Source organism: Cervus canadensis, chromosome 30 (genome assembly GCF_019320065.1).
Source record: "Cervus canadensis isolate Bull #8, Minnesota chromosome 30, ASM1932006v1, whole genome shotgun sequence".
Classification (NCBI taxonomy): domain Eukaryota; kingdom Metazoa; phylum Chordata; class Mammalia; order Artiodactyla; family Cervidae; genus Cervus; species Cervus canadensis.
The window spans coordinates 19,175,610-19,197,894 of record NC_057415.1 but is presented as its reverse complement, the minus strand read 5'-3'; the positions used below and the strand labels follow the sequence as shown (position 1 = coordinate 19,197,894).

The 22,285-nt window shown below is 46.2% G+C and overlaps 1 protein-coding gene across 3 annotated transcripts in view; it reads right to left on the bottom strand.

Moving 5' to 3' along the window:
• Nucleotides 1-16,791: 16,791 nt before the first annotated feature.
• ROR2 (receptor tyrosine kinase like orphan receptor 2) overlaps nt 16,792-22,285 on the bottom strand; it is a 235,766-nt gene continuing 230,272 nt past the window's right edge. For 2 of the 3 annotated variants that reach the window (XM_043453351.1, XM_043453349.1), the window contains exons 8-9: nt 21,995-22,197; nt 16,792-20,616 (exon numbers count right to left, since the gene is read on the bottom strand). In XM_043453351.1, coding sequence (XP_043309286.1) covers nt 19,171-20,616; nt 21,995-22,197 — 1,649 coding nt within the window. In that variant the 3' untranslated portion in view covers nt 16,792-19,170. Of the gene's footprint in view, nt 20,617-21,994; nt 22,198-22,285 lie in introns of those variants that run through there. The other variant, XM_043453352.1, reaches the window with a different exon arrangement.

Here is a 22,285-nt window from a genome sequence, read left to right as displayed (position 1 = left end):
AGAGATGTGGGTTTGACCCCTGGGTTGGGAAGATCCCCTGGAGAAGGAAATGCAGAAGATAATGGGGTAAAGAAACTCACTCCAGTATCCTTGCCTGGGAAACCCCATGGACAGGGAAACCTGGCGGGCTACAATTCACGGGGTCACAAAGAGTCATACACGACTGAGCACACATACATACACACACCCACAAAGGGTTTTAAATTTCAACTATATTCCCACTGCCCCATTTGTGCATTTTAATAAGTCATTTCCTTTTATACCCCAATAAGCAAATAGGAAAGATCTCTTGAGACAAAAGAATAGAAGGACATGAGGTCTCCTTACCCTTTGGGTTATCTTATTAAACTGTCTCAAATTTTAGTCCTTCAGTATGGACTGGGCACTTTCTAAATTTGAACTAAATGCTTATAACACAGTCTTTACCTTTAATATGCTACATAGAGGTAGGTGTTGTCACCCGATCAAATATCATTGAGACAAAAACATCTGGATAGTTTCCATGAGAAAGTGTACTAAGCCACTGATTCTGGGAAAGAAGTGGTTAAAAATCCATCAGTGATCAAATCTAGGAGTTGAAAAAGTGTTCTGAAGAAGTCATTCAGCTAAACAAGGGTTTGAAACTAACTCAACAACATCACTTAAACTCTTTAGTAACTAAAGTAAATACTTAGTTCACAGCCTCATATGAGACTGATTAAAAATATGAGGGCAATATATCACTCCCATATACTTGATGAAGAGTTCATGGTCAGAGGCCTCTCACTTCACACCTAACAAGTTAATTCTAAGGTTCTTCTTCCCCAATCCGAAGGACAGCTTGTGGTTTTACTACAACTAAAACTAAAGTGTAATTCAATTCGTACTGTTTGTCTCATCATTTTATCATGACCTCTGCTCGCTCTGGCAAGCATATGGGTTTAATGAAAAAGAGATTCCATCTCCTGGTAAATTTCTAAATGTCCTAGAACTGACTAATTGTAGTTATGTGATGCCAAAAGAGGGAGTGGCTGGCTTTAGCCTTCCCGGCAGCCCAAAAAACTTACTGAGTTGGACGAATTAGGAAAGGCGGTCGCTCTCTCTTTAGCTTTGTAAGATAGGTCTGTCTTTGGCTTTTCCTCCTGCTAATCGCCCCTTGCTGGGAACCCTACAGAAACCAGAGTTCGGATCTATTTTGTCTAGATTGGTGTAAACTATAGAAACTTACATTTCAAATCCTATTGGCTTAAGTTGGATCCCAATTCATCTAATATTTCTAGGGTTAGTTCTTTAAAATGGCATAGAAATTATTTGTGACTGCAGGAACCCCCATGACACCCTCTACCACCTAACTGCCTCACACCCGTCTAACTGACCAGGTAGTCCCCCACCAGCATCCACCTCTGGGGTGTCCCACTACTGCTCCCCACACATCTTCCTTCCACAGCAGGGGAGATCTGACCACAGGCTGTACAACTGTGTCACAGAGGTCACAGGTCACACGGTTCCTTAGATCGTGCTGTCCAAAGTGAGCTTTGAGTTCCTCTCTGTGGCTTTGTGGGCTTCCCTGGTAGCTCAGATGGTAAAGAATCTGCCTGCAATACGGAACACCTGGGTTTGATCCCTGGGTCGGGAAGATCCCCTGGAGGAAGGCATGGCAACCCCCTCCAGTATTCTTGCCTGGAGAATCCCTATGGACAGAGGAACCTGGCGGGCAACAGTCCATGGGGTCACAAAGAGTTGTACACGATTGAGCGAATAAGCGCAAGACAAGACTGTTTCTTTGTGGTTCACTCTTGTTGACCTTTGTATAAAGGAAAGAAGCTATAACAACAAAAGTTCCCCAAAGAGGTCTCTGCCCCCTTCTCTTCTTCCTAAGCTTATGTGGGGGACCAGGATGGTCTAGGACTCTGGCGGGAGCAGCCTCTGGTGTTAATCTACCCCCAATCCTTCCCTTTCTTTAGAATATTTTTACTCTCTGCATCTGTTACCCCTTCTTTGTGAGAGTCATCATGAAAGGACCTCCCTCATAAGGATGTTATGAGATTAATGAAGCAAACTAAGTCATTTAAAGTCACAGAATAAGCACTCTGTAATGCGAAATCCCATCCCTGGTTATTTTCATTCACCAGGAAAATCTCAGATTTGTGAAAAGTCTTTCAGTGTCTCCTGTTTCTCTCCTAGTGGTTGGCACAGAGGTTTCTAAATTGCTATCAGAAATTAAGCATGTGTGAGCACTTCACTTTACACTAAATAATTCACAGATGAAGAATCGGCCATAATGAGACCACCCATCTGTATTAAGTGTGAGAAAATAAGCTCTCCAAAGAGCCCAGGATGCCAGGAATAAATACAGACATTTCTAAGAAGCAGAGGAAAACCAGTTGATAAGAACTCAAGTGCCACCTACAGCCCATGGAAGGAGGTGCAGAGGTTTAGGGGAAGCCGGAAATGCAAAGGGACCTCAGGTCTCCCTAAGTTACATAAACTGAAATTCCTGTAGAGGGAAGTGATCAGTATAGATACAAGAAAACGTCAGTCGTTTCACTAAAAATTTACATAGATGATAAATAGATAGGGTGTGTGTATATTTGTTATTGTTCAGTCACTCAATCATGTCAAATTTTTGTGACCCCCATGGACTGCAGCATGCCAGGCTTCCCTGCCCATTACCATTTCCCGTAGCTTGCTCAAACTCATGTCCACTGAGTCAGTGATGAACCACCTCGTCTTCTGTCATCCCCTTCTCCTCCTGCCTTCAATCTTTCCCAGCATCAGGGTCTTTTCCAACAAGTTGGTTTTTGCATCAGATGGCCAAAGTATTAGAGCTTTAGCTTCAGCAGCAGTCTTTCTAGTGAAAATTCAGGACGGAGTTCCTTTAGGATTGACTTGGTGTGTATGCATTTTAAAATATGTTTCCAGTAGAGAAAACCTGCCCCCAGCACTGCCTTTTAGTCTTCCTCTGATCTTGGGCAATCACCAAATTCTCAGAACCTCAGCTTCCCCACTTGTAAAACACAAATGACATGACTTGCTTAACAAGGCTATTTTAATGATTCAAGGAGATGACATAGATAAAATGCTTACCACAGAGTCCAAGACAGAGAATGAGGTAACAGTAAGAAGAATATGATGACAAGCATTTATTCATTTGTCTATTTATTCAACAAATATGTATTGAGCCTGTCGTATGACAGACCTTCACTGGAAGCTGGGGACACAGCAATTATCTGGAAAGACCTGGCCCCTCCCTTCAGCTGTTGGCTTGGCTCAAGTGTTCTGACTTTGAGAGCATGTAGAAAACAGGCAGGAAAAGTAGAAATGCTATATATTTTAGAACCACTTCTAAGCTGAGAAGCTTACAGACTCAATGGAATTGGTTGGAATATTCCAACCAACTTATGCATCAGCCAGAGGAGTGACTTTCAGAGAGAATCTGTAAGTTAATGCGTTACTTTCTTACATTCCAAAACATACCAAATGGCGGTTGAAGACAACACACATTTATCTCTCACAGTTTTTCTGGGTCAAGAGTCCAGGCACTCTGAGTTGAGTCTTTGCCTAGAGTCACAGGCTATAGTCAAGATAGTGACCAGGGATGAATTCTCATCAGATGCTTGCTTGGGGAAGCATCCTTGCAATTGTAGGACTCACTTCTTCAAAGCCAGCAATGGCAAGAGAGATTAGAGCAAGTCTGCAAGCAACAGGGTCTTGAACAATGTACCTCATCACAGAGCAGCATCTCACCACTTTGGCCAGACTGGATCAGTTGAAGCGAGCCTGAGGTTCTGCCTACCCCCAGGTGGAGAGTATCATACAGAGGTGTATACACCAGTAAATGGGATCATGGGGTGGGGGGAAGGGGGGAGAATTTAGACCTGTCTGTCACCATGGTCATCATCTCATTCCCAAACTTAAAAAAATGAAAAATGGTAATTATTTCTTAAATACACCTTATTTCAGAAAATAAAGCTAGAACTAATTCAAGATGTCTCATCTACCTAATCACAGTGATTCCCCCATGTCAGTTCTGAAGACTGGGTACTCTGCTCACCAATTAAGAAGTTTGCGATGCTGCATTTCGTAACTAAGTTAAGAAATGTTGGGGAGTTCTGAAAGAATAAAAGATAAATGAATGACAGTATCCATGATGCAATTCCTTAAGATTGCATTACCCTGCCTTATGTATTAAGAAAAACAGACTCATTTTGTAGATAAAAGTAAGCGTCTTAGGAATTAAATATTTGCTGATGGATTGCCTAGGAGTTTGACCGCCCCCCCCCCCCCCCCCCCCCAGGGTCTGAATTCCTTCTGAGATCTCTATCAGGAGTGAGGAAAAAGAGCACTGGTCATGTGGCCTTACAAGCAACTCAGAGGTATTAACACAACAAAAAGATGGCATTCCTCTGTTTTATGCATTACAGGGAAGACAGTACTCTAGAAACTTCTTCAGATGTTGTCCACATATATACATGTTACCCATACATATGTGTGTTACAGATGTGGCACTTCATTAGTAGCAAATATTTGAGTCTGGACCTTAAAATATGGATCTGAACTTGATAATACCATCAAGAACCTGTGTCTTTGCAGCTTTCAGCTCTGTTTTCATACTGTTGATTCAACCTAAAATGGCTTCTATCACGATCTCAAAATTCTTTCCAACATTCCTGGGGCTCCACATATTTTTGATCACATTCATTGGGGAGGGTGAGAGGAGAGTCTTCGTCCCAGGATTTCTGGCAAGCTGGTTGGTGTAGTTTAGAATATTTGCCCATTCCTGAACTAATTCCACTGTGATTGCTTAACCCAGGTCACCCACTCCACTCCTAAAGCCAACGGTGGAGCCAACTTCTCTAAAACCACATGGATTTCCCTTCTAGAACCAATGAAGCTCTGAGATAGTGGGAAGGAGAGGTGGGTAATGGATGCTAGGGAGACTGTCAACAATTTTTCCCTAAAATGTGGAAGCAGGGTGATAGGAAGCTGGCAGGTTGTGCTTGTATATCTGACATCTTCCTCCTAATTGCCTGTACAGTGGACATAGAAGAACAAAGAGTTAGTAGAATCTGAAGCCACAGGTTGGAGCAGGGTCTCCACAAGGAAATACAAAGTGGGATGGTTGTTGAAGAACCAAGAGCAGAGGCGTCTTGCCTTGCCTTGAGAACTAGAGCAGAGACCAAGTATCCACCATCCCTTGATTGATCAGCCAGCAGGGACCCACAAACCACTGTGGGAGAGGTCACTTCTTAGAAGCTGCCTAGTTTCAGAGGATCTCTGTGGGGTTGCCCATCCAGCTGGGCAGGGAGTCGCCTGGAGACCCACACTGATCCTGTCTCTGGGGTGGGGACAGAGTTATTCTTTCCCCTGGGAAGATAGGAGAGTTCAGGGGTTTGTCCCTGTGCGTGACAACTGGTTGACTGCCACTCAGAGAGACCAGAAACTTGTTTGCCTTTCACCTCACACAGGTTTGTTGTTGCTTAAGAGTTTCTTGCAGCTTTTCCTGATGGCCAATAAGATGGAGTCATGAGGCATAGAAGAGAGAAGAAAGAAGATACTCACTGCCAAGGTCTCAGTCACCAGAGAGAAGAAACCAAGACAGCATCACATCAGACTGGTGCCTCCTACTTGAGCAGACAGAACTGGAAGAGTCGGGTGAGAATGTTACCCACACGCTGGTAAGAATTCCCAAGGAGCGTCACCAAAAGCATTAAAATGAATTTGTAAAGACGTGATTTTTAAAATTCAATAAATGAGTGTTCACGTATTTGTTCAGATCTTCCATAAAAGACCAAGTGGAATGACTATCTCAGAACATAAAGCAAAAATACAAAGAGGGAACTCAAGGAGAAAGAGGAGACTTGGAGGATGGGACCAAGGAGATGGAATGTGTGACAAGGAAGTAATTTGACAAGAAAAAGGAAATGTGGAGAAGAGCTATTCCAGCAAGCAGGAAAAAATCCTCTCATCTGAATGAAGAGTCAGACCAGCAACTGGCAGGACTGATTTGTCTTAAGCAATATACTTAATACTTAATATAATACTTAATACTTAAGCAATATACTTAATATAATACTTAATACTTTAGCAATATACTTAATACTTTGCCATGTGCCCTACTTTTTAAAAGGCACATGCTCAATGTTATGGGCTAAACTGGGTCCCCTCCAAGTTTGTATGTTAAAGTCCTACCTCCAAGGACCTCAGAATGTGACTTTATTTGGAAATAGGTTTGTTGCATTTGTAATTATTTAAGACGAGGTCATAGGGAGTAGGGTGGGCCAGTATGACTTGTGTCCTCACGAAACAGGAATATTTGGACACAGATACAGACATGAATAGAGGGAAGATGGTGTGAACACACAGGGAGAAGGTGGCCACCTACAAGCCAAGGAGACAGGCCTGGAACACACCCTCCTTTCATTTCCCTCAGAATGAACCAACCCTGTCACCATCACCATCTCAGACTTCCAGCCTCCAGAACTGTGAGGAAATGAATTCTTGGTGAAAACCAGCCCAGACTGTGGTTCTTTGTGTTGGCAGCTATAGCAAACCAATACATGTGGCTCTAGCCCGAGGAAATTGGTAAATTAGAAGAAAAAAATCTTAGAAGCATACAGAAAGAAAAAATAGATTATTAAAAGAAAAAAGAAAATCAGAGTAGCATACAGCTTGTTTCCATCAACAGTTCTTTTTAAAGGATTAATTAATCACACCCGTGGCCCTTTGCTCCTTCCAGTTTGTTCTGCCTCTCCACCCACACATCCCTGGAGACCTCCTCTGGCAGCAGCATCATGGACTGCACGCAGTGAGAGATCTGGTGCGTGCATGCTTGTGCGTGCTCTGTCACTCAGGAGTATTTGCCTCTTTGACCCTATGGACTGTAGCCTGCCAGGCTCCTCTGTCCAAGGGGGTTCTCCAGGCAAGAATACTGGAATGGGCTGCCCATTCCATCCTGTCCACGTTCCCTCCTCCAGAGGACCTTCCCAACCCAGGGATCTAACCCGAGTCTCCTGTGCCTCCTGCGTTGCAGGCAGATTCTTTACCCACTGAACCACATGGGAAACTGGGGAGATTGGGTGGGCTTCAGTAGAAGGTCTTGCTTCTAATCCTTCTCCCACTTTCATAACACTCCTCCTCCTCTCTGGGACCCTTAACCAACATATCAGCCTCCTGCATTTTTAATCTACAGTCACTCCCTTGATGACATCTCCAGTGTCATAGCTTGGGGTGCATCTATGTGTTATTGGCTCCCAAATATATATTTCTAACCTAGACTTCTCTTCTGAATTCCTTCCATGTTGTGGAAATGCCAATAAATAGTGAAATGGTGGTGCCAACAGACAAGGCAGGTATGGGCATTCCACCCACAGGACACATCAATGATGTATGGATGGTGGGATTCCAGGCCTCAGTGAGTCTGATTTTTTCACCAGGGAAGAAATGAAGGAAGTCAGTTCTCAATGTCTGTGATATCAGAAGAAGATGGCCATCTTCAGTTTTCTGAGATGGTGATCAGATTGTCAGAGAAGAGAGTCTGTCAGTCTCTGCTTTGGGAACTGTATTCAGGTTGACTTTGTTGTGAAGTACATTGACTGATCATTGGAATGTGCCCTAAGATTACACACCGCATAAGGAACAAGTTTCCAAGTCTGTTGGCTCAAGTTGGGATTGTGTTCCTAAGGTGCCTTGTGTTTGCTTATGTTTTTGACTTACTTTTTTAGGTTCTAAAAGATACATTTACTTTTCCCACAATGGCTATTTATTCCTGGAATTTGTTGCTCTGAGTATTTATCTGCCATGCTTGGTGTGTAAACATCTGTGGCTTTCCTGACTTTTTCACAAATCCCCACATCTTCTCTCTGAGTTCTTTTGCCTTAAATTCCACAGTGGCTCAGCGGTAAAGAATCTGCCTGCAATATGGGAGATGCAGGAGATGCGGGTTCAATTCTTGGGTTGGGAAGATATCTTGAGGAAGGCATGGCAACCCACTCCAGCATTCTTGCCTGGAGAATCCCGTGGACAGAGAAGCCTGGCAAGCTACAGTTCATGGGGTCGCAAACAGTTGGACACAACTGAAGTGACTGAGCACATCTTGCATTCACAGTGACCTCCATCTTTTTTTATTTTTAATCAGTCTTTTTGACCTTGGACAAATCACTTCACTTTCCTATGGGGAGGACTGAGTGGGCTAAGGATCCCTGCCCGAGGAGCAGAGTGGACACTCTTGACTGTGTTTGGATGATCATCTGCCTTTTAGCAACATAAGTCACTGAGGAGTTAACCTCTGAAGGAATGCCAGTAATCAATAAGCACCCCATGTCTAGTGTCAATACAGACTTTAGACAATATGTGTATATATATATATATATATACTTTTTAACCAGAATGAAAACTAGTATAGAGATTCTCCTTTGATGTGGGGAGGCCACCTTGAAAATCTCTATACTTTAATTCCATGGCATTTATCCTAGGTTTGGTTCAATTTATGTGCATTTGAATTCATACAGACCTTGACCAAGAACCCTGGCCACAGAGCCTTGTGAGTGACAGCTTTATTACTTGGCAGCACTTCAAGTCAAGAGGAGAGGGTCTTCATAGATATTGTGAGAAGATAATCACTATGGGATAGAGGAAAGTGGAAGGATATCAGAATAGACCAGATTGGAGAGGCAAACAAAAGTGGACCCTGAGAAAAGCGGGAAAGCAGACAGATCCTGTAACTCAGCAAGAGCCCTGTGGGGGACAGGGAGGCAGCCAATCACATAGGAATGGTGGCCAGTCACACACTTTTATGCATGAGAGTGTTTACTGAAACATTGCACTTGCATTTGGACTTCCCTGTAGCTCAGTTGGTAAAGAATCTCTCTGCAATGTAGGAGACGCAGGTTTGATTCCTGGGTTGGGAAGATACCCTGGAGAAGGGAATGAGAACCCACTCCAGTGTTCTTGCCTGGAGAATCCCACGGATAGAAGGGCCTGGCAGGCTACTGTCCATGGGGTCGCAGGAGTCAGACACGATTTAGGCACTAAACCACCACTATACTTCCATTTAGAAAGAGCTTAGTACTAGAAAAGTCTAGAGGTGAACAATCTCACTATAAATTTGCCAGGAGAACTTTAAGAAAGAAAATCAGTTACAAAGCAAAGAACTGCATTCCCAGAAGTGAATAAAGATGCATGTGTGTGAATGTGTGTGTACACCCATGTGTGGTATCAAGCCGTCTTAGAGACTCAAAGCTAATGGGGAGGGGCAAGAAGGGAGGGAGGGATGCAGAGAGACAGCAGCCTCTTTGAATTATGAAACTCGGGAAAGGAATTTTAGGAGGTCTTCTTACTACCTTCCTGGATCCCACATCATCTTTTCTCTTGATTTCCTCCTCCTGTTTGCTGGAACACATCCTTAAGTGACTTCTAAGTTAAGGTTAGAAATGAGATTAACACTCTGGATCCTCACTACAGTCTGTCCTGACACAATGGGAATAGAAGTCCTTCAGTACCTTACCAGGGACCATGCTGGGCATTGCAGGGGAAATGTCATCTTCACCCCATTGTCTATAGCGATTCCGTTCTAGCACCAGACTTAATGATCCTGCCTAAAAAAGCCTAAAAGTCACCTAGTCCCCACCCCACTACTCTAGTTGGGGACACAGTAATGAATAGAACAGGAGCAAACCCCTGCCCTGGGTCTTTACCTCTTGTGATCCTACATTTGTAGGTTTGGGATGAGGGCACCTGGGGCACACTTTTCTCCATTGATTTATGTTTATATTTATATTCTCGCTTTTTTAAAATTGGGCTTCCCTGGTGCCTCAGACAGTAAAGAATCTGCCTGCGATGCAGGAGGCCAGGCTTCAATCCCTGGCTTCAATCCCTGAGTTGGGAAGATCCCCTGGAGAAGGGAATGGCAACCCACTCCAGTATTCTTGCCTGGTGAATTCCGTGGACAGAGGCGCCTGGGTGGGCTACAGTCCATGGGGTCAAAGAGTTAGACACAACTGAGCGACTAACACAGTTTCCTTAAATTGGTGCATCAAACAGCTGCCCTGGCCTTTTTCTCTGTGAATTAAAATTAGAAAAGGAGAGACCTATATAAAGATCTCAATGGATTAACTAATTTAGAATTCCTTTTCTAGTGGCCTCTAGTGGCATTTGTTAGAGTTGCACCACTTCTGTTTTGGGGGCTGAGGTCTGAGAGAGGCTGGGTGTTCCCGCAGACTGGAACCTGCTCCCAGCTCAGCTGCCCTGGCCAGCGGCAGCAGTGGGGGTGGTGGTGTTACATCTCTGCTTCAAGGTCATAAGGTTCCTGCACTAATCACGTTCCTAGCTAATCGTGTGGGGACTATGACCTTCTTGTCCCCGTAAAAATCAAAAGACTCTCCACCAGTTTCTTTCTCCCACTCTCCATGATCCTGAGATCCTAACCTTGTGAACCGGAAATTCACACTGTTAATAGGGATACAATTTTTAATAGTGAGCCAGGATTTCTCTAAGTTCTGTTATTTTCTCTTGCATAAGGGGACTGTATGTGGCTCTACTTGCATGGTTTTGATTCTAGTTAGTGAAAAAGCCATCACTGGCTACAAGAAAAGGAACTCTGAAGACAAACATTTTTAGATGATTCTTGGTCACGGTATGTTTTTTAGAGGCACAATTGGTGAGTAAAGACTGGATTACTTAAACTGCCCACTCCTGCGGAGGAACCTTCACCCTGCTGTGTTTTCATCAGAGAATCGAGCATCGCAGACGTTAGAGAATGTACTTTGTTGCTGGGTTTGTATACCTGGTTCTCTGTGATTGCTGCAGCCGGCACACAGCAGGCTCCCATCAGCATTTGTCAATAAATTAATCCAATGATCTTGCCTTGGATTTGTTTGGAGAGTAAGTATCTCCTAGTGATTTCTGTGGCTCAATCAGTAACTTTGCGTGCTTGCATTTGGAACAGAGCATTTTGCCCACAATTAAATCCATAACTGCTATTCTAAATAATTGTGTTAACTGCAGTATAGCAAAGGCAGAGCTTCTCTAATAAACACTCTAGTTTTCTTGCACATATCAGGTTTTTATGCTAGGTTATTTCAGCAAAAAATGCCCCAAGGTATAATCAAGTTAATAAAACACATTAAGAAAACACAACCTGTGCAATGAATATGCATAGTTATAGGATCTACATAATCAACCCAGCTCCTATAAGATCACTGTACCTCAGATAAAGTGAACATGATAGATTTTATTTTGTGGGGAAGGCCAAATATAAATTGGTACTCGCCATCTACCTTGACAAGGATTAAATCATGAGCCACTGCAGCTGCTAAACTTTATCTCTCCCTAAAAGGAATTCAGAGTGGAGATCAGGAATGAGGCACTCTGTGCTCTGGGAAAAAATGGAAGAACAGGTCTTTCGGTAGATGTTTTCAGGAGACTTTATGAGCAGTTTTATGGTGCAGTTCTTCCATTGCCTTGTATCTAGAAAAGCACTAAAATCATTAATGGTGACATCTGCTCCTCCTGACAAGCAGCAAGCCTCTGCCAAACTGTGTGCTCACTGCATGTATCCCCTTCACTAAAATCATATATAACATTGACCTCCCCCCTACCAATTTGGAGCAGTTTCTCAGGGCTATCTGAGATGCTGCCTCCCAGGCTGTAGTCCTCATTTTGCCCCAAATAATAGTTAACTCCTAACTCTCATATGTTCTGCTCTTTTTTTTCAGTTGATGGAAAGAAATGTGACATTTATTTATGCTAAGAAAATCCATACTGAAAAAAATGTTTTAAGGAACTAGAATTTTACCTTTATGGGATAATAATTAAATATTTTTCTGAAAGAAAAAGAGAAAAGATAGGTTGTTCTCCCTGGTGAGACCCTAGATGGAGCCTGCAGGAGCCCAAGTCCCCTGTGTCCACTCCAGGGACGTGTGGGCCCAGAGAGAACAGCTATTATGTGGCAGGAGCCTATGAGCACCTGTAGACTTGAAAAAACAACAATATTAGTATTTACTCTGGAAAAAAAACAAGTAAAACCAGTTTGTGCTCCTATTGGGCTAGTGAGACATTGTTCCTGCTTCTCTGCGTTGCTGTCTTCTGGATGTGCAGCTTTGAAACAGATTGAGAAAGTAGGTTGGTGGCACAGCATCCGTCCACCCGCCACTTCATCTCATCTGGACCAAAGCAGACAGAGGGGCCAGGTTGCAGGTGGGAAAGATGGGTGCTGGTGAGTGAGTGTGGGTGTCAGGGCCCAGGCTCCTGGCAGCATCCCTCCCCCACCCAACCCCTGTGACTACAGGGAAAAAGTGCATCCTGGGAGGAGTAGGGCACTGGTCCACGTGGTGGGTGGTCTCAGAAGAGAAGCCACAAAGATGGGCTCCTTTCTGCATCATGGCAGGGACCTTTGCACTTGCGTCCCTTCTTCAAATGCAGGGTTTTAACACAGAAAATAAGGCACACAAATTACAAAGAAAACATCTATATTAAAATTATCAAAATATTTTTAAAAAAACAAAATTGTAATATATGGGCTTCTCTATTAACTCAGTAGCAAGGTTTTGCAACAGGGTCCCATAATAGGTGTCACCTTGGAGTAGTGATGTGGCATTTGCATGTGATGTGAAAGGAATCAGTTTTTACTGGTGAGCAGCCATGAGTACGCTGAATATATCTTTGGGTTTTTTCCCCTACATTTACAATAAGAGGAAATGCTACATTTCAGTTAGAGATTAGTGAAAATGAACATGTACTTTTTCCCATCCACATTCACAAGCAGGACCAGGGAGTCTTGAGCACCAGGGTACAGTCCTGCCAACCTGTTTTGAGATCCAGGAAATGCAGAGTCTCCAAAGAGACACTCCGGTCACCTGTAGTCACAAGCTCTAGAAGACTGTGGGTAGCACCCCTGCCAGTGTGCCCATAACGGAGGGATTTCTGTCCACTGTCAGTTGCAAACCCTGAGACCCAATCTAATGATGCTTGTTTGATCCTCATCAGTTGACACAGTTGGGCTGTGACCAAGGCATTGTACGTGTGTGCCTGCTAAGTCACTTCAGTTGTGTCTGACTCTTTGTGACCCTATGGACTGAAACCCGCCATGCTCCTCTGTCCATGGGATTCTCTAGGCAAGAATAAGGGAGTGGGTTGCCATGCCCTCCTTCATCATTGCACAGCAAATACTGCTACCCAAGGAACACTTTGCCTGTTACTACAGTTTTTCTTATTTAATAAACTTTCTCCTGAAAAGGTGGGGATAGTGTTTCCTATCTTATTCAATGCTGAGTTCAGCTGACAGTACATGTTCAAGAAATACTTGTTGAATGACTATAAGAACAAGGAAATGAAGGGTATTTGTTGAGATTTGATGAACAACTCACAGAACTTGTCTGCCACCTTGATCTTTTCATGTAAGTAATGTTTTCTTTTGATAGTCTTAAAAGTGGATGACTCTAATGAAAATAAATCAATGATAACAAGTGTTGGAGAGTATGTAGAGAAATTGGAGTCCTCATTCATTGCAGGAGGGAGTGTAAACCACTTTGGAAAGCAGTTTGGAAATTTCTTTAAAATATCAATGACTTTTCCATATGACTCAGCAATTCCACTGCTAGGAGTCTACCCAAGAGAAATGAAAAAGCAACATATGTCCACATACAAACATACCCAATGTTCATAGCAGCATTATTCATAACAGCCCCAAACTAAAAAAATTCAAATATCCATCAATGGATGAGTGGATAAACAAAACATACCATGGAATACTATTCAGCAATAAAATGAGCTTTGATGCCTATATAACTTGGTTGAACCTTGAAAACATTCTGCTAGGTGAAAGAAGCCAGAAACAAAATGCTACATATTGTTTAACTCCACCTATATGAAATGTCCAGAAAAGGCAAATCCATTCAGACAGAAAACAGACCAGATTGCCTGGGGCTGAGGACGTGATGAAAATGTTCTAAGATTAGACTGGGGTGAAGGCTGCAATATTTACACATTTACTACCAATCATTGAATTGTATACTTTGGATGAGTGAATTTCATGGAAGTAAATTCCAAGATCTCTATCGCCCCAGGTTAGGAGCATGAGGGTGCAGCATATAAGAGTCTGGAAACAAGATAACAGCCAGATGTGGAAGCACCCATGGCTGGCCCTTCAGGTGGGCCATCTACAGGTTGGAAATTCCAGTTATTACCATCCCCCATCCTGTAAGTCATTCAAACACCGGCTAATGTCTACCTTTGTGCAATGGCTGAAGTATTATTTTTTTTGCATTATTTGTAGGAAAAGCTGTGTAGCAAGTTGAGACTGGAAGTCATCTAGCAGGAGGATGCTTCTTGAACATGAAAACCACCTTGCAGGCAATCTGTTAGTCTCCTCAGTCTTTTCCTTGGGCTCCTGCAGCCTAATTTGGATTATTCTGTGTATTTCAAGGGTTTCCCAGGTGGCATTAGTGGTAAAGAATCTGCCTGCCAAGGCAGGAAATGCAACAGACTCAGGTTTGATCCCTGGGTTGGGAAGACCCCCCTGGAGGCAACCCACTCCAGTATTCTTGCCAGGAATATTCCATGTACAGAGGAGCCTGGCAGGCTACACTTCATGGGGCCACATATTTCAAAGTAATGGTGAATTTCCTTAACAAAATTCCGCGATTCCACATTCTTATTAGCTTCGTTTTCCCTCAAAGAGATGGCTTTAGAGAGGAGACAAGCAAAATATAAAATTCAGCCAAAAAAAGAAAAAAACAAACAACCTGATAAGATGATTATTTAAAAATGTTAAACATGGAATTGACCTGGATGGGGGCGGCAGGAACACAGGGAGGGATGTGGCTGCCTCTCACCTGAATTCTCCTTCACCTGTTTGGACGCTGTCTCCCTTCCCACTTTCCATCCAGGTCTGAGAAATACCATTAATATCACCTCAACTGAGCCATCCGGTGGATGCAGTCATGACCTGGGCGGGGGAGCGGTGTGCTGTCTTCCTGGGGTGGGCAGGGTTTCCATTGCTACGGAGGGGAGTATTGTTGCCATCCTGAGCAGGGCTGCGTGTGTGTGTGCGTGTGTGTGTGTGTGTGTGTGTGTGTGTGTGGCAGTTGCCATGCTGGAACACTGAGGTTGAGGGAGTGTTGTACTTGCCTTCTAGAGTTCCAGAACAGTGGTCATTGGCCCCGTCCCTCCCTCGGTACTGGCATACTTCCCTGAGGCCTTCCAAAGCACAAAAGATGGTTTTGAGTCTATGTCTGTATGTCTGGGCAACATTTTTCACTAAAACCTCAGCACTTCAGACTGGGAGAAAGAATAAACAGAACAAATTAGTGAAAAAGCAATACTATTGAATTAAAAATGTTAATTTGTCCTGTCTTTTACCAAAAATACACATTAGAGCTGAGCCAAGTGTGTCTGTCACAGTCCCTCTGGGTTCCCTCACCCACACAGCACTCCAGAGCTGTGTGTGTGTGTGTGTGTGTGTGCGCGCGCGCGTGTGTGTGTGCGTGCGGGGTGGGACACTGCAGTCACATCTGCCTCCTTACAACCCCTGCCCTTAGGGGCTCAGGGCAGGACAACTGCTAGGAGCTCCTCCAGCAGACCAGCCACCATCCACTGCAAGCCAAGACCCCCAAGATGCACTTATGTGAAAAAAGTAAACAGAAAATCATTTGTAGAGAAGGCACCCCTTCTGTTTAAAAAATGGTATAAATATAAGAACACACTGTATACATTCTTATATATGCATTAAAAAACTGACAGGATCTGCAATGAACCAACAGTAGTCATTACTTGGTGGTGGGGGGGGGCGTAGCTGGGGATGGGAGAGGAAATGTCCACTGTGACTCTGAACTAGGTGAACTCAGGAACTAGCTGTAGTGACAGTATTAGCTATTTGTATTAGCTATTGAATAACTACATGAATGAAATAAAACTGAAAAAGAAATAGATCTGACAGTCAGGCTCACGTTCTTCTCAGTGAGGGTGTCAGGTAGTCTAAATTCAGGCCTCCTCCATGTAAATAAAGCATTACTCTTATTTCAAAAGCTAATTTCTGAGCACCCATTAAGTCCCAGGCCAAGTAACACTTATAGTCTCTACTGCTTTAGGGACTAGAGTCTCCACTCAAGTCTCTACTACTAGAGACTCCAGTAATAGTGTCTGCTACTACTTCAGGGACTGATGAAGGAAAAACAGGAGGTGAAGGTGGAAATAGTTCTGACCTGGAAAGGTCACACTGATTTCCAGCAGCTAGGTATAGAGCTAGTCGTCTGACTCAAGTTGATTTTGATACATCCTTCTCCTGAAAAGTTCATCTCAAAAAAGATTTTCAATGTTCCCGTCAGAAAGTCATAAACTGTCTGAAAATAGCTATCAATACTGAACTGAGAGGTGGAATTCATCCAAAGTGAACACTTTTAAACAAGTGTTTCCCTGTTGAGAGACCCAAGAGATTTGTCTTGATATAGTGGGAAGAGTTATATAACTGTAACATTGAGTGAAACACCCTAAAAGAAGCACAGAAAAGTTAGCCATTTCTCTGACAGACTGTTTCAACCAGTACTGTAGACAAAAAACAACCAAAAAAATGCATGTACAAAGTAATTGTGGCTTTGTATGGCTTGATTAAAACTAATTACACTTATGTGACCTTACTCAGTTGGTGTGGAAATCTCCCTCTTGTGGGTATAAACAGGTGTGGGGCTAGGTGGGACAGTACAAGTGACATATATCTGAATTATGCAGCTTAGCTCTAAAATCTGTTCTGGAATATCCCAATTAAGTCACTTTCGTTCAACTGCACCAACTGTAAAAGCTCAATAACCTTCCTAAAGATGCAGTAACAAATTTTATTTCGAGCCAAAAAATCCCCCAGATCAAAACCTCCCCCACTCTGTCAAAAAACCCTCCAAGTGTCTTTCTGCAGAATCTTGGCTGCTCGCTCTGTGGTCCCGGCCATGGCCTCGAGCACTGCCTTTACCTCTGAGTGCTGAGTGACGGGAAACTGAAGCAGCCGCTTGCCTCCCTGGCTAGGTCTGCGGACAGGGCAGCCAAAGGGCTATTTCCTATTTTTCACTCTTAGGTCTCAACGGAACAGTTAAACCATCAGGTGTACCAAATTAGAGATAAACTGAAGTTCCTCTTTCAGATCAGTGGAAATGAGAAGTAGCCCCCTGTAGCCCTGAGTTCTTTTAATATGAAATCCAGACCACACTGGCTGGGAGAGGGGCTCCAGGGGGCTCCTAGACATTCACAGGATGTACACTCAGACATGTTATTTGCTTGTGTGCATGGCTGTATCCCTCAGCAGCATCATGCTAACAGAGAGGAGCAAGAGGTGTATACGATGACCTGAGATGCCAGAGAGCCAGGGAGACCCAGGGTGCTGTACGTAAGGGGCTCTCAGCATTAGGACCCTTTGAGCCCTTGTTAGAAATGCACTTCCTTGGCCCCTCCCAGACTTGCCTGGGAGCAAGTAGGGCAGTGCTTGTTTTGTAACTAGCTCCATCAGATGTTCTGATGTATGATAAAGGGCCACTGCTTATGGATGTGAAGTGAATTCCTAGCTGAGCCTTGCTTAACCCAGGGTTGTGAACCCACTCCATTAAACATGGAAAACCACCCAGGCCGTGCCAGGGTAAAAGGGACCCACCTAGGGGAGAGGGACAGCAGGGGCCATTAGCTGGCCAGCAGAAGCATCTTCAGGCCTCATCCAACCCCTCCCCTAACTGGAAGCCCTGGAGCCACTGACCCCACAAATGTACCCTGGTCCAGGTATACCAGAATTCGGCTGGCTGTGCTGCTGACCAACGATGGAATGCAGGCAGCTTCAGGCAAGTGGTGAAGGAAGCCTAGTCTCCTTTGCTGTCTCTCCCTCCAGCCCTGCTCCAGGCCTTGGGAAGCGCCAGACTCCAGGTCTAAAAATGGCAGGGCCTTTGGGACCTCAGGAGGAGAGAGGTTTAAAACCCAAAACCATCTTCACCTCATCTGCAGTTAATCCCCACTACAGACTTTACCAAGAAAAGCAATGTAACCTGTTCCCATCATTTATCTGCCAATGTATAATGTATCCACGTTCAAATGAAGTTGCTGCTCCTGGACAAGCCCCAATCATGGCCCAAATCATCACCATTCGGCGTCTCCATCATCCAGCAAACCCCACTGCCTGACATCCTCATGACCTGCAGAGCCAACTGAACCTCCTCTTTCACTTTATTGGGTACAGCAGGTGTGGGAGTTACAAGTGAACTCTATCCCGTGTGTCAGATGCAACGTACTTGTGGGCCTTCTGTCACAGGAGCTCTGAAATGAACGGACCTCGCTTACATATGGTACAAACACAAGCAAACCAGAATACAATCAGGTGGTATCCCAACGTGGGTACCGTAAACAGTTAAATTACGAAGTCATTATTTTAAGTTCAAAATACTTCAATGAAAACGGCATACAAAAACCATATAAATTACATTTAGGTCTGTACAGAATTCTAAAAAAAAAAAATAACAATAATGTGCTCTGTACAATGTTGCCTCCTTTGTAACATTCCAAGGCCCCCAAACACTTTCCCTTGAATTCCAGAAAATTGGGCAAAATACACATGCAGGATAATTAAAAAATTATTTCACAAGAATACAAAATCATGCGGGTTTCTTTTAAGGCACATAACAAACTCCCATTCCAGGAGCCCCTTCCTCATCAGACCCTGACAGGTGGCCACTTCTTGTTCCCATTAATCTTTGGTGGGTGAGGGGAGACTGTTACTGGCAGGTGAGGGGCAGCAGAGGGAAAAGCAGCCTCCTCCATCCTCAGCCTGCAGCCCAGCCACTGGGCATCACAAATCCCAAGGTCCCAACTTGTTGCAGGCCGCTTTTTCCCAATGTTTGGACATACTCAATCCATAGGCAATATGAAGAGAAGATGTTACCTAATTTCCTTCAAAGCACAAGCACTGCTCACTGATGTCGACCTCCGGGGAAATGTAGGTGGCACTGGGGAGTCACTATGTGTCCTGCTGGGTTACTATCCTCGCCTGGTCAGGAGCCATTGGCCAAAAGACCCTCCAGCCAAACAGGTGGGCACAGCGCGGCTCTGGGCACAAGAGGACTGCAGAGGAGGACTTGGCACAGGGAGGCTGCCTCCAGCTCAGCGGCTCCCGGGGCGCCCTCCACCCGAGGCTCCTGTCCGTTCACTCGGTGCCCGACGACCCCATGGCCCTCAGGCTTCCAGCTGGACCTCGGCCTCGCCCATCTGCAGAGTGTCGTTGTCTCCCAGCAGCTCGGTCTCGGGGACCGAGCCGTCCTCCTCCTCCTCCGCTTCCTGCACGGGGCTCTGGGCCACGTCTTCCGGGACATTCTGCGCATCCTCAGTGCCCTCCGAGAGCAGGGCGGCCCTGTCCGCCACCGACGTATTGGAAGGCGCGGTGGTGACGTACCCCGTGCTGGTGGAGCCGCTGCCGCTGTGATGCGAGCCGGGCTTGGGGACCATCTGGGCGGGCACCTGCTGCGGGGCCATCTGCATTGGGATCTGGACGGGGTAAAAGTTGGGCAGGTAGGCCCCATAGGCCGGCACCGGCTGGTACCCATTGACCGGGATGTAGAGCTGGGGAGGGGGCACCATGGGTCTGATCTGGCCCTTCATGGGGATGAACTGGGGCTGCGGGAAGGGCTGGGCCTTCTGCTTGGGTCCCCCGTAGCGGGCGTTGCTGACGTTGCTGACCGGGCTGGTGCTCAGCGAGCTGGTCTGCGTGGCGTTGCTGGCGCCCGAGGTCTGGGCCGAACTGTTGTAGGTGGACAGGTTGCCCCAGGCGCGCAGCCGGCTGTGGATGTCCTTGAAGCGGGGCCGGCGGCTGGGGAACTCGTGCCAGCACTCGATCATCAGCGCGTACACCCAGGCGGGGCAGTCGTCCGGGCAGGGCAGCACCTGCCGGCTCCGGACCATCTCCACCACGTCCTGGTTGGAGTGGCCGCAATAGGGCTGCAGGCCATAGCTGAACACCTCCCACAGGACCACGCCGTAGGACCAGATGTCAGAGTCCACGGAAAACTTGCCGTACATGATGGCCTCGGGGGACATCCAGCGGATGGGCAGCAGCGCGCTGCCCGTCAGCTTGTAGTAGTCTGCCGAGTACACTTCGCGGAAGAGCCCCAAGTCCGAGATCTTCACGGTCAGCTTGTCATACACCAGGACGTTGCGGGTGGCCAGGTCTTTGTGCACCACGTGGTGGCCGGACAGGTACTCCATGCCCGCGGCGATCTGCGCCACCACATGCACGAAGTCTGGGGGCTCCAGGGCGGACTTCACCGTGCGGTCGTCGTCTGTGCTGCCCACGTCCGAATGCGGCGAGCGCATGACCAGGAACTCGTGCAGGTCACCGTGCGGGCAGTAGCTGAAGATCATGCTCAGGGGTTGGTCCTTGGTCACCACGCCCAGCAGGCAGACGATGTTGGGGTGCTGTAGGCGCGCCCGCAGCAGGGCCTCGTGCCGGAACTCCTCCCGGAGCGGACCCTCGGCTTTGTCCTTCAGCGTCTTGATGGCCACGGCCTGGGTCTGCTCACCCGGCGCCGGGCCAAACAGATGGCCTTTGTAGACCTTCCCGAACCGGCCCTCCCCAAGCTCCTCCATGAACCTCACGGTGGACAAGCTGATCTCCTTGAGTTTGGCCTGCCAAGAAGAAAAGCCCCAGTGAAACATTTCTGCCACCAAGACACCAGAAGGCAGAGCCAAACAGCTGGAGAAGGGGTCGGGGGAGTGGCTCCTAGAGCCACTCCCTAGCCCTACCAGGCTCAGTTTCAGCCTGCATCACCCACTGCTCTCTGCTCTTAAATGCGCTTCAATGCCGTGGGATTGCCTGAAACCTTCAAATGGTCCCAACCAGGCTGCAAACAACACCGCCACCCCAAGACACATTGCAAAGTCTGTGGGTGAGGGTGTGTGTGTGCACCGCGAGCTCCAGCTGTCCCAGGACGCCCTCCCAGCTGTGTCCCCACTAAGGGCCTTTGCTGCCGCTCCCTGCTATGTGCCCATCAACAGGCCCAGCCGCCTCTGCTCATCAGCAAGGCCCTGGTGTCTATTTCTCTTGAACCCTGAGGTGTGTTTCCCACGATCTGAGTCATTTTTAGAGTCCAGGCCAGCTGCTCTCCAGATGCGCCTCAAAGGGCCTGTCTTGCTGCTTCCTCTTGACTAGATTCTTCATTAGATGCCACGTGACAGAAGCACCACACTGGTGAAATTGATTCAGGTCTTGCATCTCTCAGCCTCTACAACTTCCTGCCCCTTCTGTGTGCCCAGCCCTGTCCTCAGAGGCTGTCTGAACCCGGGGGAATCTGTGTCCTCACCTGCTGAACCCCCTTCCACCCCGCCACCCCCTGAAAACATTCAGTGATGCCTGGCTACAGAACTGAATAAGTCCAGCCTCCTCCACTTCAAAGACCAGATTGAAATGATTTTCCCCCAAAACTTGCAAATACTGTAAATGTCGCTTCACTGAGGCTGGGTGAGCCTGGGGAGCCCTTCTCCTGTGCTACACATTTCAGTTCGTTCTCGCCATCCTAGGAACCCAGGTTTGGGGTGAGCTGTCCCCACTACCATCTCTATAGGACTGTTGCTCTGTCCTTCCCTGAAAACAAAACAAAGTCAGCCCAAGCCCAGACTGACCAGAAGACAGGCCCTCATTCCTTAAAAATGCGATATTCGACCCTCGAGTTGTGGGGGCCAATCTGAGCCCATCTTTTGTGTGTCCTCCGGAGGGGACAGCTGAAGCCCTGCAGAATGAGGAAAGCTCATTCCCAGTCCGTGATAACAGAGCGGGCCTCTGTCGAGGCAAAACAGTGAATTCCAAACTCACCTGCCATATATCCCCTAAGGAGGCAAATGTCCTGGTATATTTTAGAGAAGAAATGGCAAAAAAGAAGGCCAGTTTAAAAGAATCATGTGTTGTGAATCAAGCAAATAAAGAAAGTGAGTACTGGGGTTAACCAGTCTCCAGGTAGAGGTTAAGCCTGGGGGAGCAGCCTCTTTAAATAAATACTGGTACAGAGACCTGCTTGTGCTGGTTGATAAGAGGCATTTCCACATCCTGGCTGGGCGAGGCCATCAGCTGCCGCCGCTGTGGTGTAGAGGCAGAAGCCTTCTGTTTATTCCGGCACATGCAGACCAAGAAGAAAAGGCACGCGATGACAAGGGGAATGGCGATGCTTGGAACCAAGATGTACAGAATTCCCATCCTGCTGCTGTCTTGGGGACCTGTGAACAGCAAGGCATCCATGGTTTTTCTGAAAATACCCCCCCTTTTCAACTCAGAGTTCTCCACCAGCCCACCCCCACCTCCAAC